Genomic DNA, 21,176 nt, shown 5'->3' on the forward strand with positions numbered 1-21,176 from the left:
AAGAATATTATAAACTTCAAACTCTTCTATTTATATTTTACTTTGAATAAAGATAAAACAACATATTTAACACGTTTATTATATAACGACGATGATAGTGTTATACTAAATTTAAAAAAAATATGGTTATAAAATATTATTTTTAATTTAACTTATCAAATTTAAATATAAGCCCGTGCATCGCACGAGTTTAACACTAGTATTAAGTAGAAGTAGATAGATAAATTGGAATGAAATGTTTTAGTAAATTAAGATTTCAGATAATTATTTTTTTAAAATAACTAATTGGATTTTTTTTAAATTTAAAATTTAAAATTAAAAATTTAAAATTTGATGTGAAATAACTTATTAAAAATTTTTGAATTTATTATTTATCTCTGTTGGACTAAATAACCAGCCCATTACACATCGGCAAGATTCTTATGAATTTTATATTCTTCATTGAGAATTCAAATTTGAATGCAGTTTCTAGTGAAGGAGATGATGCTGCCATTTATCCAAGGCCTCGGCTGCAGTCGTGATCCTTAGACTTACACATAGAACAAATTGATGGTGCTTAATTGCTCTTTTTTTTTTGGGGGTCTTGGTGCTTAATTGCTTATCAAGGGAATTGGTAAGTGATAACATAAGGTGAGTGAAGCTTTTAAACCGGATTTTCGTTCGACTTCATCGATTCTTTTTTTTTTTTGGGAACATATAGGCCCATGAACATCACCTCTAGATGGAGTAGATGACGAGGAAGTGACTCAGCATCATTATATGGTATTGGATCATGTCTTTTGAATATGCTTCAATGTTTCTTTGTCACTTTTGTACGAAACTACCAATTACCTGTCACTGCTTGAGAAGAAAATAATTTGATTCTTTATATACACAATTTTTTAATCACACTTTAAACGTTCGGATAGTTAATTAATTAAATAATTTTGATAATACATAAATAATCACTGACACATTGAAATCGCACGGTACATGAGATTGATGATTGAATCAAGAAATAAAGGCGAAAGAAGGCGACACAGCAATCACTTGCTTTGTAGGGACAAATAATCACTTCTCAGTTCTCACAAAACAAAAAAAAACTGCGCAAGTAATTTCCTCCCTCTTTCCTTTCTTCCATAACCTCCTTCCTCTTTCCATCTACTATTTATTAATTTGTGTTCTTCTATCAATTCAATTAGCTCTTAGAGGTTCAGATTAGAAGTTTCAGGTGCTGCAATGGCGAATCGCCAAGTTGTCGGGTTCGTTGGGTTGGACGATTTGAGCTTGCAGATGGCGTCTTCGCTTATTCGCCATGGCTATGCAGTTCAAGCTTTTGAGGTTCTTCACTTTATGCCTTTATTTATTTAATTAAATTTGTTAATTTTGGTTGGTGATAGTGCCACTCACTCTTACTCCCAAATCGGTACATAGTAACTCTTGCTTTTGGCTGCAAAAACCGAAAAGGGTTCACGAGTCTCTCTTTCTTCCTCAGTTCCTCAACATTCTCTCTCTCTGTGGGTCCACTATTGTTGTGGGCAACGCTGGCGCAGTAACTTGGTGAAGAAATCACACCGTTCTTTTTTAGTGTGTTCTGATTGGTCAAAACTTTTCATAATTGCAACTTATTTCCCGAGCATATACTAAAGTAAATATTGCACCTTCTGTAAATGGCATGAGCATGTCCTGAGTAGATATAAGTGAAAATTTAGATGCAGGTATTTTTTTTTATAAAATTGATAACTAAAAATTATTAATAATTTAATTAAATTATTGAAATTATTTAATTATTAATTCCACATATTTAAATATTACAATCTAATTACTTGTATTTGGTTGTATATATTGTTAAATGTCTATAATTAATTATGCGTTTTCAATCTGTATATAATCCAATTTTATAGTTAAAAATAAAAAGAAGAAAACCAATTTTTTTTTGGTGACTAGAAGAAAACTAATTTAAAAAACATAAAAAACAACAATAATATTAGAAAGATAAAAAATATTAAAATTTATTTTATTTAGAATTTATTACAATTAATAAATACTAAATAAAGTAAGTTTAGGCTATTTTAATTGATTTTTGTTGTTGTCTTTCAAATATTATTGATATATAATTAATACGTTGGTACTAAATAAGTGAGCTCTTTCAAAAAATTTAAAATGGTGATAAAAATGAGCCATATATATTTTAAAAAACTTTAGAGTTCAAGGGTTGAAATGAATTTTTTGCGAATATAATTAAAAAAATATTTTTATCTTTAGAATTTCTCATGTGAATTTTTTGCTTTTTTTTATTGATATAAAATTTTTGAAAAAAATAAAAAGAGATATTTTGGTAAAATTTTACTCCATTTTTTACATGTATCATTTAAATAATTACATATATATTTTTTGCATTACTCCGATTAAAAGTCGTTGTCAAATATAAAAAATTAATATCTTTTTATCATTTTTGTCATGTTTTTAAGTATTTTGAGAATTTATTTGTTTTTTGTATCTTTTTGAATTATTTTTGTTAAGAAAATGAATTTTTAGATACCATTTTAATAGTTTACTCAATAAATAATAAACGGATCTACCATGCATCAATTATAATTTTAATAATCACTAAAAAGAATTATAATTTTTACTTTTTAATATTATTATATTTATTTATTTAATCTCTTTGGAGAAGGATTTTTGGTGATTATATTATTATGATCACTAGTGGATTAATAAATCATTTATTAAATATATATTATAATTTAAAAAATAATCAGAGTTGTAATATTAATCAATATGATATTAACTAAAATGGTAAATTCGTGAGTTTCAAAATCAATGATTGTAGATTTAAATCGTGCAAATGGCAAAAATCTTCTTGAGATTTAGAAACCAAAATGTGGTTAAAACAAAGTTGTATTTTATTTCTTTTGGTATTCTAATCCAAAATCCTTTAAAGCTTTAATACTCAATTTTCAAATTGATCTGAATCTAGGATAATAGAAGAAACTAGTTTCACTGACTTTTAAAAAAATTAGAAAAAAGAAAAAAATATATATGAGAACCAAAATTACAAATAGTTAAATTTACAATATTAAATATTTATTTAGTAGTTCTTGAAACTCAAAATATTGTTAAGTGACTCAAATATTAATGTACCGAACATAGAGATAACTTATAAACAGGAAATTTAGTGAAGTTAATTTTTTAACATAAATATCAAATTTTCTTAAATTGAAATTTTTATTTTTATTTTATATTTATGAGCGTATTTAAAATTGAACAATTGCTTTCAGATAGAGGTAGTAATTTTATTCCATGTTAATACTTGAGACATTTCTTGTGCCTGCATTTTCCTTTTATTACACAATGATACTAAGAACTTTGAAAACTTGTTTAGATGATTCTCATTACCATGTATGCATGATTTGAAAACTTCAAAAACTTTGAAAACTTTTATTATAACAATCATGATTTTCCTTTTATTCCATAGATATTCCGGATGTTAGCTTTGATGATAGGAACTTTATGAATCAATGAAGAAAAATGTGTGTGGCATGTAGTAACATCTCTTACTTCTAATAATTCAAGCAACTTCCAGGTTGTTTCCCAACTGAGCTACATGTATTACTGAGTGCCAAATGTCACAAGATTTTACGACCTTAGCAAGTATAATAAAGATAAACTTAAGAGAAATTCTTGGGGGGCCAACAATTTTTAGTATTTTTAACCATCATTGGTCAGTACAAATACTAAATTATTTTTAACAAATAAATTTTACTAATTCATGTGTGCAAACTCTGAAAAATGTGAGTGTAAACTGTATTGACTTATGTGTGCAAAACTCTAGTTAATATAGATGTAAATTATATGTTTTTTGTGTGTAGAACGTCTATAAATATAGGGACAAATTATTGCTAGCCAAGTGCTGGTCAAAAATGATAATATTTAGTAATCATGTAACATTGCTCTAAACTTAATATTATGAATTAGCTATTTAGTAGTCTGAGTTTTCTGAAATTCGGTAGAACTCCCTTAAATAGGATATTTCATATATACAAAATAAACATGTTGGATATCCATTCTCAACAATCACAACCACAACCAGTATAATCCTAGAGTATCTGGTTATCACTATCAAAATTCTAGCACTCAAGGATTTAATGTTGAGTTTAACATAATAACTTATCTTGACTTACCACAATAACTGAATGTTGCTAAGCTTTTAGTTGCCAAGGGTGCAAATAAAATATTATATCACAATTTGGTTACACAGAATTGCCGTCTAGTAAACAAATAGCTATTATCATTTATCAGGCAAGAGATATGACTTGTTAAATTGTGTCAATTAACCATATATACCCAAAGAGATTGTTTTTCCTTTCTTATGTATTTATTTGTTTATTTTATTATGTTTCTGCTTTTTGTTGAAACTTCTTATTTCATAGCAATGCTGTGTTACTGTTTACAAATTTTTAATTGAAGTGAAATGAATTTCTCTGTAGATAACTGATTCCAGCATAGATGAACTTATGAAGCTTGGAGGACGCAGATGTTCAAGCCCTTCGGAAGTGGGAAGAGGTAAATGGATATCTCAGCTGTATTGTTGACTATTTCATAAATTATTGTTAGATTTATATGTTTTCGTAAGCTTTGCTATGGTTACTAATATGGTAGTATCCTGCTTTAAAATTCTTGTGATGTATAATATCATTTCAAATTAAATAACAAATTTGGTTTTAAATTCATAATCAAATCTTGTTATGATATGAGGGATTGAGTTGGGCAGCAGTTGTCAGCATTCTCATTCTAAAACTTATAAAGTTATAATGAATCTTTGATTTATGAGAGGCAATAATCAAACAAAAGCAGAAACTAGTATGTATTTACAGTTGGGTGGTTTTTTAGTGACTAGATGCTTATCTCTTAATTTTTAACATGAAAAGATGTAGGTTTATTGAGTTCAACAATTTTTAGTGCATCTTCCTCTTATTATGGCTTTATAAATAGAATCTTATAGACAACTTGTCTCTGAAGTTTGTTAACTGCAAAGCTAAAGCAGGTTTAGTATCTGAATCTATATGACTTGCAGTAATGAAGTTAAACTTCTGAGATAATTACTTCTGAATGGTAATCAAGTTATGAACTTTGTTCAAGAAACATCTTGTACTGAATATAATCTGGTCTCCTATATCTTTTAGCTACTGAGTTAAGCAGTTTATTATTTTGCATGACTTCAGAAAGAGATTCTTTAGAATAATTATTAATATTATAGTTATTATTAGGATTGTAATGTTCTCTGAAGAAAATGAAAGGAAGAGTTGTGCTAACTGTTCCACTGCCTGTAAAAATTTATGTAAATTACACTGTTATATTGACTCCTTTCTAATGCTTTTTTTTTGTTTTCGCGTTTCTGGCTTGCAGATGTTACAGCTTTAGTGGTCCTAATATGCCATGCGGATCAAACTAAAGATCTAATTTTTGGAGAAGAGGGTGTTTTGAAAGGTCTCTATGAAGCTTTTAGACATTATATATTATTTATTTCCAAGGATCATGGTTCCTGTAAAGAAAATTCTTTTTTTGGGATATGCAGGTCTAAAATCGGATACAGTTCTAATCCTCCGTTCAACCATATCACCATCAGTTCTCCAAAAGTTGGAGAAGGAACTGGCAGGTAACAGCTGCCTTTGATAATTTGGCTCTATATGATAGGTTGATTCTTCATAAAGGAGTTCCTAACAACTCATCACATTCTCATACTTTTGGAATTAGAGTTGATCAGTTAACCCCTTGATCACTGTAAATATTTTCACTTGTCATGACTCATGATAGATTGATAGTCGGTCATTTGAGGATATTGTGAGTTCAATTTCCCTTTCACATATGTGATGTTTCTATTACATTGTTTCTAAAACAGAAGTGAAACAAGTTTAAGGGATTTCACATTATTTGTTGTGGTCTGGATACTAATGTTGGGTCAATGATGCTAATGGAGATTGAAGACTAATAAAAAGTTTTTGTATTCATTTTTCTGATGTATCCACAGAGTTCTTATTTTGTTTTATTTATTTTTTCTCACTGAGGCACAAAATTGGCTATTAATTTTGCAATTTTATTTACTCTTGGGTATTTTGGTGAACACTTTGTACACTCAACTTGAACATTTCTAGAATGATATTGTCAATTTTTCTGTTTCTTTTTTTAAGGGGGGAAGGGGAGAGGGGGGATGAATTTAGTGATGTATTGTTACAGGTCATAAACATTTATTTATCTTGTAGAAATTCATGAGATAAATTACATTGTTGATGCATATGTCTCTCTTGGGAGGTCTGATGCTTTCAATGGAAAAATCACTGTAAGTTATTCTTATTTTGATCGTAATTATGATTTCGTGCTGAGTTTTAAAATGCACAAGCTTCCTGCTTATGATTAGCCAATATACCTTACATTAATTGTTGATGCGCGAACTATAGATTGCATCATCAGGAAGGCCGGATGCCATTGCAAAGGCTTGGCCTGTGCTTTCTGGTAAGGCATTGAGATCTATTTAGTTATATCATAATCGAACTTGACTTTTATGTAAAAGTGTAATTCTTTTTAATATATTTTTATATTAGCTAATTGTCTCTCTCTCTTTTTGGACAGCAATGTGTGAAAAGCTTTTCACTTTTGAGGGTGAAATTGGTGGTGGCAGGTTATTTCTTTCTTTGGTCTTGCCAAACCTACTTTATATTATTAGATACAATTTTTCAAACGCTCCTTTTAATTCATCTATTTGTTGATGTTTTCATGATAAACTTAGATAATGGTCCTAAATTGCTCTGATAATGTCTTAACCAACAAAGCTAACTTCTGTTGTAGGATGTCCTGTCTTGTTGGCTGTATTAGCATTTATTGAATCTTACCAATCTTTTTGCATTGCAGTAAGGTTAAAATGGTTACTGAGTTGCTTGAGGGAATTCACTTCATTGCTTCAGTGGAGGCTCTCTCTCTTGGTGCCAAAGCTGGAATTCACCCATGGATAATCTATGATATCATTTCCAACGCTGCTGGAAATTCATGGTGTGTGTTTCATTAATATGAAATAGGCAACTCCAAGTAAAGAAAAAAAAAAATCTTACACACATGCGTGTTCATGTGGATGCTTTTAGATGTGTATTATTGCATAACTATATTTTTTTGGGGAAAACAAATTTAAGGCAGGAAAATAGGCTTAAAATTTATTGAAAAAGGAAGCTTGACATTATAACCCATTTTATTTATTTCTGAGCTTGTTTGGAAACCATTTAACATGAGAAAAGAATTCTATTTCCTTTAAGAAAAGAATTCATTTCTATTTGAAAATCAATTCCATGATTTGAAATGACTATAATATATTAATAGAATAGAATTCAAATTTAAAGAGTGTGTGAATGGATTTGGAAATCAGACCCCTTTTGGTCTGATTTACAAATGAAGGAAAAATGAGAATTGGAATTCTCAACGGAATTCAAACTATTCATTTTTTGTTGTTCCAAAGCAAGAAAAAGAATTCAACTCTTGAGTGAATTCTAATTCCTAGCATTCCAAAAGTTGTTTTTTCACCAGCTGAATGCTGATATCAAAATGTGCTATTTAAATATTTCATTTAAACAACTTTTGCATTTAACTTACTTTTTTCTAATCCTCCTTCCCACTTTTTTTCCCTCCCCACTTATTGTAGGATGTGATTGTTTCATTTCTTTTGTAGGGTTTTCAAGAATAATGTTCCTCTTTTGTTAAAGGGAGAGATTAAGCATCAAATTCTAAACACTATTGTTAAGGACTTGGTAAGATTAATAGAGATCAAAAGCAGCTAAATTTTGTACATTTACCATGTGTTTTGGCTTGTCAAATGGTTATGCTACTGACATATTTTAGTTTAGAGAAAGTATAGGGAGCCAATGACCTAAGCGTACAATGTGTACAATGAAGGTTTAGAAAGTATTAGAGATATGATTATTAGTGTTACATTGTCCTATCAGGTTACGCTTTTGGGATGAGTGGTTTCAGGACATGGTATTAGAGTTCCAGGTCCGGAAGGTCAAGAGTTCGAACCTTGGTGAACCCAAAATTAGCTTTTTATAACATGAGATGTTTATTATCTCTGGTATCCGGATGGTTATCCCTGGTATCCAGATGGTTATTCTGGATAGTATAGGTGATGTTCATTTTATTCATAAACAAAAAATTTAGCCCATTGTACACATTGTACGTTTAGGCCATTGGCTCCCTAGCACTACTCTTTAGTTTATCATTGGTTGATTGAGTAACATATGGACTTCAATTCAATTTTGACACGTTATGATAAATTTATTATGTACGAGATTACACATCATGGTAAATTAAATAATATGGTATTATGAGCAAGTTTATGACCAAGTGAAACAGAGTTTGATTCCAACTGCTTGCCTTCTTCAAATTAAATTTTAGTTTTAGCACAGGGCTTGATCAGAACTGTACTTTTTACATGCTCTAACACCAGAAAGCTCTCATGTGAGGAGTAGAAGTGCTAGTGATATAAAACATTCACTGCTTGTTTCTTTCTGGTTGGAAAAGAGCTACAATATTGTATATTTGTATTAATGTCTTTTGATTTTCAAAATTGGCTCTTTTAACTTTCTGTTTTTAATTCATATGGTTATTGTTATTCTTTTTAATACTTGATATTTTCATTATGGCTATTGACTGTTCTTTATTCAAGGAAATCATTTTGGATATGGCCAAGTCACTTACTTTTCCACTTCCACTTTTGGCTACCACTCATCAACAACTTATTCATGGTACAAAAATCTTTGAAAACTAAACAGTGATTTTGATGATCCTTTTCATTAAGAACAACCTAGCTCTTTCAGCTTATATGATTCACCAAATTCACATTTCAGGGATCTCAAATGTTTCTTGTGGAGAAGATGATAGTACATCATTAATTAAGGTAAATGGACATCTGTTTCAGCAAATTTCAATTAAAAAGATTAATTTTTAGCTTTCATTTTTTTTCATGGATATATGTTTTTTTTTCTTTAGATATTTCTTCATCATTTTCTTGATAGGTTTGGGAGAAAATTTATGGAGTAAAAGTTTCAGATGCTGCAAATGAAGATTTATATAGCCCTGAACAATTGGCATCGGAAATCACTTCGGATTCTAAGAGTGGGAGAAGAGTTGGTTTTGTAGGCCTTGGAGCAATGGGATTTGGCATGGCAACTCATTTGGTGAATTCAAAATTCAGCGTCAATGGTTTTGATGTAATTCCTCACTTTCAATTCTTTATCTATATTGCATTGAACAAATGGAAAATTTGTTCCAAAAATTGATGGTAGTATCATGGCAGTGAGTTGGCAACCATCTTAGCAAGCAATGCATACATTTTCCTACATGATCAACAGCATTGAAATCCACAAGTAAATTTCAACTTTTCTGTCAGAAACTGAAAATCTAAAGTCAGATCATAGTGTATTCATTTCTGAGAACTTTAAGACATTGAAAAGTTATTTATGTTTTAATAAGGATATGGGTGAAGAAGGCAAGGTACCAGCATATTTTACAATAATTGTAACAAAACAATTGAACTGGCATGCATCAATATCAATATTAAAAGTTCATCTGGGCCAAGATGCACAAGCACCGATTTATTTGACTAAACCTTGTTCTTACCATATTCTATGAAGAGTTTAGCAGCATGCTTGTGCTTCAATGTTTATGTATCTTCATGTGTTCTGTCCCGCTAACTTTGTCATCCATTGTGTTTTTCACATATGCAGGCACATTGATATTTTTCTTTGCATTAATGTGTGCAGAGTCCATTACGTATTTGTGCATGATCTGGATGCTACTGTGATAAAATTTTATTTATATATCATGACAGAAAGTAAAATGAGCACCATAAGCTTCTTTCCAATACTTCTGTTTTTGCTTCTAGGTGTATAAACCAACTGTAACACGATTTGCAAATGCTGGTGGCTTTATTGGGAACTCTCCAGCTGAAGTGAGTAAAGGTAAATTAGTAGTTTAATGCATACTTACAAACCTACAACTACAAATAAGCTTGTACAATTTGATTAGTGTACGAGATGGTGAATAAATTCATTCCTTTCAATCCTGCTTCTAGTCTAGAAATGAAAAGCCTGATACATTGGTCATTGATCATGGTTGGAATTGTTTTCCTAAGCTGGTATGCCATGGCAAATGAAGTTGACCCTTACCATGGATTTTGTTATTAATGCATTTATCCACCTTGTAAAGTTAATTTTTGTTGCATATAAAGCTTTAAACACTCCACCATTGTAACCAACCCTCTTGAATCTTATGGTTTACGTCATCCTCTATTTCTCCATTGTTCTAAATAATAGAGCCAAGATACTTAAATTCGTTTTACTTGTGGTATATTGTTTTCTCTAATTTTCACTTCTGGGTTGGTGTTTTCTCTTCCCATTATGAATTTTCTTCCCATATACTCCATTTTAATGCGACTTGTGCGCAAATCATGCACTTTCAAAGCTAGTATCCTCAAATCTAGCTTCTCGTTTAAATCTTTCTGTGATTCTCCCATAAAGACGATGTCATCGGAAAAAAAAAATGCACTATGGTATGGACTCTGAGAATTGATCAGTAAGCATCTCTAAGACTAGTTTCAAAAAGTTTGAGCTTAGAGATGACCTTTAGTGTAATTCCACACTAGTTGTAAGCCAATCGTACTTGTCCTTAATTGCACAAATACATGCACTATTTAACCTTAATTTTAAAGGGACTAAAAGTTTGTTTACCCTAATTTAAATGATGTGACAGTTCATGACGAGATGACTTCTAAAAATCTTTTCCGTTGACAAACTGTATCAAAATTAAATTATTTGAGAAAGGGATTAATTTTGATAGTGTAATAGTCAACAAAATATCATCATAAACTTCTTTGCTATAGGTATTAGGACTAAGAAAATTTCATGTAAATTACATCTGAGAAAGCAAAAGAAAAGTGTATACATAATTTATTGAATTCTTTTGTTTTATTTTGTCTTTTAACGCTGTCTTTTCCTTACAAAAAACAACATTTGTCCAAAAAAGAAAAAGTGAAAAATGGAAATCTCAAGCACATAAATATTTACATATTATTTCTTTCAGATGTTGATGTTCTCATAATCATGGTTGCAAACGAAGCACAAGCAGAAAATGTATTGTATGGAGAATCTGGTGCAGTTTCAGGTGCATATAAATTTCTCAATTATCTATGATATGTGAGTCAGCTAGAGCGTAGATTGCATAGTGAGTTACTACTCCCAGATACATGGTTATGTGATCTGTATTTGATATCAGAATTTTTTTTCTTCCTTTCTTTATATGCAGAAGAAGAGTGAATTTTCCCATCTAAATTGGCTACTCTTAAAATGTGGCCTAAATTTTAATGAGTGAATACTGCCCCGTACAAGTAGAAGGAGAACTAGTCAGAGTTGATTCTCCTAGTTTAAAGTATCTTAGTAGATATAATACAAGTCAAAGGATAACTTGCATGATTTTTTTTATTGGCTGTAAATCTCTAACTAATCAAGGGACAGAAGAAAGGTGCATTATGATTTAGAGAATGTTAAAGAGGTAGAAGTTATCTGTCACATTATTGGTGTCATGCAAATGGATGTGTAAAATGAAGCTAGATATTTAATAAAGTATATTTTGAAATAAAAAATATTAATGAGAAGTAGATATTTTTCTGCTGATAGTTGCACTTTTGTGGAATTGATGGGAATATTTTCTTATTTACAATCTTAAGTTGAACGCTCAACCACCCAATATGCTTAATGAATTTTAGTAAGTGACAAATGTCTGCGAGAGCCATGCTTAAAAATTAGAGAAAATGACAAATTGATCCCTAATTTTTTGGTATGTGGACATTTATGTCTCTGAGGATTTGAAAATACATTTAAGTCTCTGATTTCCTTAAAATCTGGACACATCGATCCCTGGGTCTAATTTGTCCTATTTTAAAAACTCTCCCACGTTTGCATCCGTATTGGACAGATTAGTACAACGGAGACACATTTGGTTTTTCCGTTGGGTTTGACAGACCCAAGTGAATAGAGGGATTGATGTGTTCAGATTTTGAGAAGGTCAGGGACTTAAATGTATTTTCAAATCTTTGGAGACTTAAATATCTGCAGGCCAAAAGGTCAAGGACCTATTTGTCCTTTTCCCTCAAAATTAACAGCAGCAGACTACTGCAATCATAGACTATAACATGCCACATTAGATGCTCCTGACTGAAGTTATATAACTTTTACATAATGTTGTATAAATGTTTGCTAATGCTTAAAGCTCTAAAGGAAATTTGTACTTTCTCTTGCATTCTCATGAATTCACTTCAATTTTTTAGAAATTATTTGACAACAAATTGAAATGTGTAAAATATGAACTCTTTTAGGTTGTTTATTCACTAACAGATAAAATTCTTCTCTGCAATGAAAGTAAAGCATGACAGAGAATTATGCTAATATTGCCTTGTCCATGTTTCTGCTCACCAGAACGGATGTTATTTTCTGCAGTTCGAATGTTTTTTTTTAGTTTAGTCCGCTGCACCCTTTATGCTTTTATTGAAGGATGTGGTTGTGACCGTTGAACTGAATATAACGCAGATGAGGGTAAAAGTTTGAAGTTAGTGGATGCCCCTGTTTCTGGTGGAGTTAAGAGGGCCTCAATGGGAACACTTACGGTCTGAAATTTCATCTTTGGGACTTTTTTTGAAATTCCCCTCATCATTTATGAACTGAGTAAGTCAAATCTTGTCTATTTCCCAGATAATGGCTTCGGGATCCGATGATGCTCTTAAGAGCGTTGGTTTAGTCTTAGCAGGTAATAACTAATAAGTGTTTATCATAAAATGCAAAATTTTAATTTTGATTCTGGGGTTGCAGTAAATTCAATAATCACTTTTAATTGATTTTGAGTTTTTTGTGATCAGCCTTAAGTGAGAAGCTTTACATTATTAAAGGTGGCTGTGGTGCTGGAAGGTATTTTTTTAGTTAATTATGAGTCAGCGGTTCTTTATCCATTTTTGTCCTTTGGCTAGTACTGCTTTTTATCTGCTTGAGATAAGTAATGCAATGATAAATGTGACTCAAGTTGACAATGAAATTGAGTGGACATAGTAAATTTTATTTCAAATGAATGTCTAATGATATAATTTTGGTGTATTTTGTTCTCTAGTGGTATAAAGATGGTTAATCAATTGCTTGCTGGAGTTCACATAGCATCAGCTGCTGAGGCAATGGCATTTGCAGCAAGACTGGGTCTGAATACAAGACTCTTGTTTGATTTTATTACAATTAGTGGGGGTACATCCTGGTATGTGTCGTCGATGAAGTGATTGTTCTCCGTTGTTCCCTCTTTGACCTTAAGAAAAATTTAAAGAACTTGCTTGCTTTATAGTCACATTCATAATCAATCATGTGTGGTTATGGTTGTGTTGCTACTCTTGTTACTCTTCTCATGGCTGTTTCAAAAGAATTTGTCATAGAGAGCTTTCTATTATCATATCTTAATTTTTAAAACAATTTTTCTCTCTACTGTTGCAGGATGCTTGAAAATCGTGTCCCACACATGCTAGATAATGATTACACACCATATTCAGCACTTGATATCTTTGTGAAGGACATGGTCAGCATCAATAAATTTTTTTTCACTGTTTGGCAGGAATATTAGTGTAACACTTTTTTCAAATAAGTTGTCATAATTTTGTGCTATTAATATATATTCTCATATTCAGGGAATCGTTACTCGTGAATCAGCTTCTTTGAAAGTTCCACTTCAACTATCAACTATTGCTCATCAACTGTATCTGTCAGGTGCTCTAATGCAATATATATGGGTTTATGTTTCCTTCGGTTCAACTTGATCATCAATATTCCATTTTATTCAACATAAATAAGAAACAGGAAATTGCAATGAAGTTTTGTTTTTGAATTATATCATACAAAATTAAAGGAAGAAAAGGGGGAGGAAATTGAGCTTGTCCATTTGATGTATTGGCTGATGAACAAAGGATGGTACATTTAGGATATAATTCTTCATGCTCATATTTTCCAGTGACCTTTATGTCACATAAATTAGGATCCTGCTATCTTAAACAGTTGAAAAATTTGTGGAAATCAAATCTTCTGCATATGACAGACAGTGTCAATATGAAGGAGGATAGCACTATTCATATATGTAAATAATAAGCCACCCGGACCATGCTACTAGAACTGATTTGAATACTTTGGGACGGCTGAAATTTAAGTGTCCATGTTGCTATCCTCTGCAAAACAAGAAAAATGAAGCATTTACATGGCAGAAAGGAGCCTGGAAATAGGGAAGAAAAATATTGAATTTGAATAATACTGTTAGGATAAGTACTGTCTCAAATGCTTTATGTTTCTGTGTAGGTTCTGCTGCTGGTTGGGGACGGCAAGATGATGCTGGTGTGGTTAAGGTATGAGCAACTAATGTTGACCAACGGAACCTCTAAATTTATTTTATTTTCTGATACATTGGAATCAAATAAGATGCAATTAGCATGCTCAAAATGTTTTGTAATCTTAAGAAGCTCTATCAAAGTAGTTACACATGGTTTGATTTGTTTAGGATATAGATGACAATTTATAAGGTTTTTTTATGTTTAAATTTTCAGTTGGCATGCTTTTTTTACCAGTAATTGAAGAATGCAACATTCTTATGTTCTGTTTCCTCTTTTCAATATTTTGTTAGGAAATGTTTAACACAATCATATCAACTGATTATGAAAAAAACACAAATACCAAACACTCTCTTAGTTAAATATGACTGGATTTCTATTGGATGTTGAAAATTGTTGCAATTGTTTACATGATGATATAAGCACCAATCATCTATAGATTTCTGTTTTGTCTTTTCCTATTGCATTATTTACTTGAGATTATCTATGATATTTGTTTCTAGTCTTCTGCTCCTTATTACATCACAAACCATATTTACAGATGATCCACATTTCCTTAATATGTGATAAACACAATGACTGAATAATTCAGACGGGCTGTTTCAACTATACAGGTTTATGAGACACTAACCGGTGTCAGAGTTGAAGGGAAACTCCAGGTTCTGAGGAAAGACACTGTGTTGCATTCTCTTCCATCTGAGTGGCCTCAAGATCCTCTCCTTGACATACAAAAACTCACTGAAAAAAGTTCCAAGATTTTGGTAGTTCTTGATGATGATCCAACAGGAACACAAACTGTTCATGATATAGAGGTATTAACAGAATGGTACGTGAACTTCGTATCCTTTTGTCATTCTACCCTTTTGGCATAATCAATGCTACTGTTCATAATGAGCCGCATAGTACTACTATCTTAAACCAAACTTCCTCGGGCAAGGTAGTTCAATTAGTTCTGTTTCTCATTCATATTCCAAATTAATTGAGGGGGAGCCTTAGAGCCATAGTTGAGTTGTCTCCATGTGACCTCAAGGTCACAAATTCAAGCCGTAAAATCAATCAATGACGTAATCATTAAGTTAGGCTGCTTACATTACACCCTTCTGATACGGCCTTTTCCCAGACTCATTGATCCGGGATGCTTGTGCACCAGGCTGTCATTTATTCTCAATCGATTATACTTTGATCATGAGATTGGGAGCTGAAATTAAGAAATCCTGCCTGAAGAAAATTCTCATGTTACTCAGTTGGGTATGTTCTTCTGCAGGAGTATTGAATCACTGACTGGGCAGTTTAGAAAAGGTCCAAAGTGCTTTTTCATTTTGACAAACTCCAGGTCACTGAGTTCTGAGAAGGTAAATAAATATCTTTTCATTTGCACCAGTAAATTCATAAATGTTATAGGAAAATTAAAAAAATAAAAATAAAAAACTCTTCTTATCTGTCTCCATTCTGCAATAAGTCCACTTATAATCATGCGTGAATTAATAAGAATCATATCCAAAGGTAAAACAAGCAAGGTTTGAGATAAATAAATTTAGAGCTATAGTAATTCCAGCATTCAAGTATCTACTCTATTAGTAATCCCTGAAAAAGTAACCTGAATTATAAATTATCCATGGTTAAGGTTATTGGATATTTCAATAGTAAGCAATATGGTCTTCTATCAATTTTGTAATATTTCATTTAATCTTTGACAGGCCAGTGCACTGATAACAGAGATATGCAGAAATCTAGACGCTGCAGCAAAAACAGTTGACAACATTGATTATACAATTGTTTTGAGGGGAGACTCAACTTTGCGTGGCCATTTTCCTGAGGCAAGAATGATATTCTTTAGCTTAACAACATGTTCCAGTGAATGATGATACTTATTATTCAATATGCAAAATGACACTCAGTTATTGTGCACAGGAAGCAGATGCTGCTGTTTCGGTGTTAGGTGAAATGGATGCGTGGATAATTTGTCCCTTTTTCCTTCAAGGAGGCCGCTACACTATCAATGACATACACTATGTTGCTGATTCTGATACGTATGTCTTGCCATTCTTCATTTAACTTGGTCGAAAGGAATTAGGAATGGACATTAGAAACCTTGCTTACTTCACTTTTTGTCTGCAGGCTTGTTCCTGCAGGGGACACAGAATTTGCTAAAGATGCTGCCTTTGGCTACAAATCTTCGAATCTGCGTGATGTAAAAGCCTCTTTGTTCCTTTTTATTACTGGATTGTGCTGACTTTTATTTTGATATTGGCATAGAATAATTTTTTAAAAGATCTTTATCCAATTATAGTGGGTAGAAGAGAAGACTGGTGGTCGAATACCTGCATCCACTGTTGCATCTGTTTCCATTGAACTTTTGAGGAAAGGAGGACCAGATGCAGTTTGCCAGCATCTATGCAGTCTGAAAAAGGTATACAGAAATTGATAATGCACTTTAGTTTCTACATTCTTAAGTTATAAGAAGAAAACCAGTGACTTGACTTTTTCTTGTTAGAATATTATGAATTAGTGTGTGTCTATTGTAAAAGCAGGGTTCAGCATGTGTAGTTAATGCAGCTAGTGAAAGAGACATGGCTGTATTTGCACTTGGAATGACCAAGGTAGAATTTCATTCATGTTAATTGCATTTATTTGGCCCTTTTTTTGCATGATTGTTTATAGATGTTAATGCTGCTTTATTGTTTTGTCCTGTTAACAGGCAGAATTGATGGGAAAACACTTCTTATGTCGTACTGCTGCTAGTTTTGTTTCTTCCCGAATTGGAATTATCTCGAGGCCCCCAATATTGCCAAAGGATCTAGGAATTACTAGAGAAAGGAATGGTGGTTTGATAGTTGTGGGATCATATGTTCCAAAAACAACAAAGCAGGTGGAAAATGAAATTTTGATAAATTATTCAAATCAAGTCTCCTTGGCATACCCATTTTGCGCTCATGCAAGTTTATCCACAGGTTGAAGAACTTAAATTACAGTGTGGTCAGTTCTTGAAAAGCGTTGAGGTGATTGACATCTTAAATTTCCTTTTTGCCATTTTATTACGAATCCATCATTGTTCCTTTCATGGTATAACTTATAATATATATATTTTTGTTAACTGTTATCAAAGGCATTAGCTTTGTGCCTAACGAAAATACTTTCTTTCCAAAATTATTTTTTCAGCCTAATATGATCTTTTTTTAATTAGGTCTCAGTTGAAAAACTTGCAATGAGGCCTGTCGAGGAGCGGGAGGAGGAAGTCAGTCGAGCAGCTGAATTAGCAGATGCATACCTTAAAGCTCATAAAGACACCCTTATAATGACCAGCCGGAATCTCATAACTGGAAAAAGTTTGTCTTTCTCCATTTTCCTTTTCTTTATCTTCTCTCCACCTCAATTATAGGCATAGGGTTAGAGAAAAAGAGGAACTATATTATGGCATTAATAGTAAGATGATCTTCAATAATACAGTAGCCTAATTCACTTGTTTTCCAATCAGGTCAAGTTCTATTGTTACTAGTACAATCCCAAGCTTACTATTAAATTATTAATAATCCTGACTCTATCAGCTTTCTATATCATCCTAAGATAGCTTACCGTTGTTCTTCATCTGAACTTCTAAATAACCACGGCAAAGTGCTTTTAAATGTTAGAAATATAATTTCATGTCCATCAATCTAATCTTCCATTTTATTTTCAAATGTGCAGCTGCATCTGAAAGTTTGAACATTAATTTTAAAGTGAGCTCTGCTTTGGTGGAAATAGTGAAAAGAATAACTACAAAACCTCGCTATATACTTGCAAAGGTACATGTTTAAAGGACTTGTTGGTCAACCTGCATTTTGGTATGAAAAATTTCATATTCCTTTTTTCCTTGTCTTTTTTCCTTTCATATTCCAAAATAGGCGCTACACTATCTGGGTCGGAATTATATGTTTTACCACAGTATAGTCACATGACAAGGTTTTAGATATGCACCAAGACAAGGTTGATTACTTGAGAAATTAAGTTATTGAGGAACAAATCCCATAAAAAAATTTAGTGACACTTTAAAAAAGGCCTACACAAGATTTTATGCTCGAGAGTGCTAGAACTTATTCCTTTAAAAACACTTAAGTTTTGTTTATTGAGTTTGTAACTTTGTATTATAGCTGGTACTAAAAAATTCTTATTGTGTATGAAAAACTCCTAGACTGTTTTCTACAAGTTACATAATATAATTTCTTGCATCTTGATATTTACTCACAAAATCAGTTTGGGGATGCTAGACCTGGTCCTGTATCCTTTAATGTCTTTTCTGACAGGCCTTAAGGTTTTAGTCAAACACTCACATATAATACCTTTTTAGGGTGGTATTACTTCTTCAGACCTTGCTACAAAAGCCCTTGGTGCTAGATGTGCCAAGATAGTTGGACAAGCACTTGCTGGAATTCCCTTGTGGCAATTAGGACCAGAAAGTAGGCATCCAGGAGTTCCATACATTGTCTTTCCTGGTAAGTTGATTTTCCCAGCTTTTTTCTTTTTTGAGCATCCACTGCTGTAAAATCTGTATCCTTTATTCTTCAATATTCTTCTTTACCATCAAAGAGATCTGCCTTTGTTAGGCAATGTTGGTGATAGCAGAGCTTTGGCTGAAGTAGTCAAGTCCTGGACTCATCCAATCAGACTTACATCAACAAAGGAGATTCTTAGCGTAAGGGATTAGCTGCTTCAAGTTTTTTCTACTGATTCTCCTTGATACCAATTAATGTTATCTATATTTTCTTTTTTTTTTTTCGATTAAAGAATGCTGAAAAGGGAGGGTATGCTGTTGGAGCATTTAATGTCTACAATTTGGAAGGAGTTGAGGCTGTTATTTCTGCAGCAGAGGAAGAACAAAGTCCTGCTATATTACAGGTCAGAAATAATCATCTTAAGTGACTTTCGAAGTTGTTCTATTTTCTCCCATAAGAACTTGGTTCCTCTAAACTTGTTTTGAATTCTTGTTATATAATATCTTCAGATCCATCCTGGTGCCTTGAAGCAAGGAGGAATTCCCTTGGTTGCTTGTTGCATTTCTGCTGCAGAGCAAGCCAGTGTAAGTGGCGTTATATTCTTAATAATCGAGTATCTCAAGTGAAATACAAAATGCAATGGTCATCGTTAAGCTGGAATGAAGCCATGATTGATAACAGCAAATGTTTAACTTTGAAATTCATATAACAAATTTTAATGATGAAAATCTTAGAAGTTGAATTTATAAAGTTTGAAATATTAGTTTTCAGTATTCAGGATCAAACCAAAGAAACAAGAAAACAAATGATGGTGTTATATTAAGGAAATCATAGCTATTTATCAGTACATCAAATATTAATGTTTTTAGTAGAGTCATAGCTATATGTTTTTTAAGTAGCCCCTGTTCATCCTTATCTACTTAAATAAGGCATGAACATACACACTACTCAATTATCTCCAATGCTGAAAATATTCAAATCAAGTTGTTTATTTATAAGCTTACCAAGTTATATGGAATACCTATGAGTTGAGCACAAAGATATGTTTTAGATAACTATTAGTTGAAGTAGCTTAAATCTCACTGCATAATCATGTATATATGTGGCAGGTCCCGATTACTGTTCACTTTGATCATGGAACTTCAAAGCAAGATCTTGTGGAAGCTCTTGATCTGGTAATTTGCTTGTTTGGAAAACTTAATTCCTGCTTATAGAAACCATTTTAATCACAAAAATGATGCGGTGCATTCATGTTTAGTTATTGCTTTATGATCTCCATAATTCTCTAAGTTGAAACTGCATCTGTGATGCAATGATATTAGGGATTCAATTCTGTGATGGTAGATGGTTCACATCTTTCCTTCAATGAAAACACTGCATACACAAAATTTATATCACTGCTGGCTCACTCGAAAGGGATATTGGTTGAAGCTGAGCTAGGAAGGTTGTCTGGGACGGAAGATGATTTGACTGTGGAAGAATATGAAGCAAAGCTAACAGATGTTAAGATGGTTATTATCTTCCTCTATGCTATCAACTCAAATTTTCTTCTGTGCTTGAAATTGCTAAATCTGTTAACGTTGTTCTCATCAATTTCAGGCAGAAAAATTCATCGATGAGACCGGCATAGATGCTTTGGCAGTGTGTATTGGAAATGTGCATGGAAAATACCCTGCAAGTGGTCCAAATCTCAAATTTGATTTACTGAAGGTAGTAATAATTTTCTAATCATATTCTTTATGAAACTTTATTATATACTATTATTTTCTTAAAAGAAAAAAAGGATATAGAACTTTGAAGACTATACCTGAACAGAAATTCATGTTTTTTCATCAATTCTGAAACTGGCGTTCTAAATTTGTTTAGGAACTGCATGCATTGAGCTTGAAGAAAGGAGTTTTCCTGGTGCTTCATGGAGCATCTGGCTTATCCGAAGAACTTGTTAAGGTACCGTTATAGTGGTGATACGTCGCGATTCTCAGTGTTTCCCCTTTTTATGTTTTTGTCAGTCAAATTAAACTTTAGCATGCTTTGTGCATTGAGCTCAAGTTACAAAATTGGTATACATTACAATATTTGGAAGTTACCCTAATGATGCAACAAATTATCCTTATTTTATCAATGTATAGTGCCAACCCCCTCTTTAATTCTTGACAGGAATGCATAAACCTTGGTGTTAGGAAGTTCAATGTTAATACTGAAGTAAGGAAGGCCTACATGGATTCCCTCAATACTCCACAGAAAGATCTAGTTCATGTTATGGCCTCTGCAAAGGAAGCCATGAAAGC

The 21,176-nt window shown here is 32.2% G+C and overlaps 2 protein-coding genes across 2 annotated transcripts in view; both read left to right on the forward strand.

Annotated features, from left to right (window-relative positions):
• The window catches only part of LOC107464563 (uncharacterized), a 2,040-nt gene extending 1,519 nt beyond the window's left edge, over window positions 1-521 (forward strand). The window contains exon 3 of the mRNA XM_016083485.1: window positions 466-521. Coding sequence (XP_015938971.1) covers window positions 466-521 — 56 coding nt within the window. The remainder of the gene's footprint in view (window positions 1-465) is intronic.
• A 333-nt stretch (window positions 522-854) lies between these two features.
• On the forward strand, window positions 855-21,176 carry LOC107464626 (uncharacterized; the record flags this gene model as incomplete). Its single annotated transcript, XM_021131710.2, is given in 42 exon segments — window positions 855-1,090; window positions 1,182-1,320; window positions 4,470-4,545; window positions 5,389-5,469; window positions 5,558-5,638; window positions 6,243-6,319; window positions 6,438-6,492; window positions 6,610-6,658; window positions 6,889-7,026; window positions 7,694-7,772; window positions 8,687-8,765; window positions 8,868-8,917; window positions 9,036-9,230; window positions 9,905-9,980; window positions 11,101-11,241; window positions 12,603-12,679; window positions 12,765-12,819; window positions 12,929-12,977; window positions 13,174-13,311; window positions 13,542-13,623; window positions 13,733-13,811; window positions 14,391-14,437; window positions 15,034-15,245; window positions 15,684-15,771; window positions 16,117-16,236; window positions 16,331-16,449; window positions 16,538-16,610; window positions 16,710-16,829; window positions 16,951-17,019; window positions 17,118-17,288; window positions 17,371-17,418; window positions 17,604-17,745; window positions 18,104-18,201; window positions 18,744-18,888; window positions 19,000-19,088; window positions 19,181-19,291; window positions 19,398-19,472; window positions 19,998-20,063; window positions 20,211-20,399; window positions 20,488-20,598; window positions 20,755-20,835; window positions 21,046-21,176. Coding segments are annotated over 41 exon segments (4,064 nt in total), but the record flags the coding sequence as incomplete, so codon positions are not given.

The sequence above is a fragment of the Arachis duranensis genome, chromosome 9, assembly GCF_000817695.3.
Source record: "Arachis duranensis cultivar V14167 chromosome 9, aradu.V14167.gnm2.J7QH, whole genome shotgun sequence".
Taxonomy (NCBI): Eukaryota; Viridiplantae; Streptophyta; class Magnoliopsida; order Fabales; family Fabaceae; genus Arachis; species Arachis duranensis.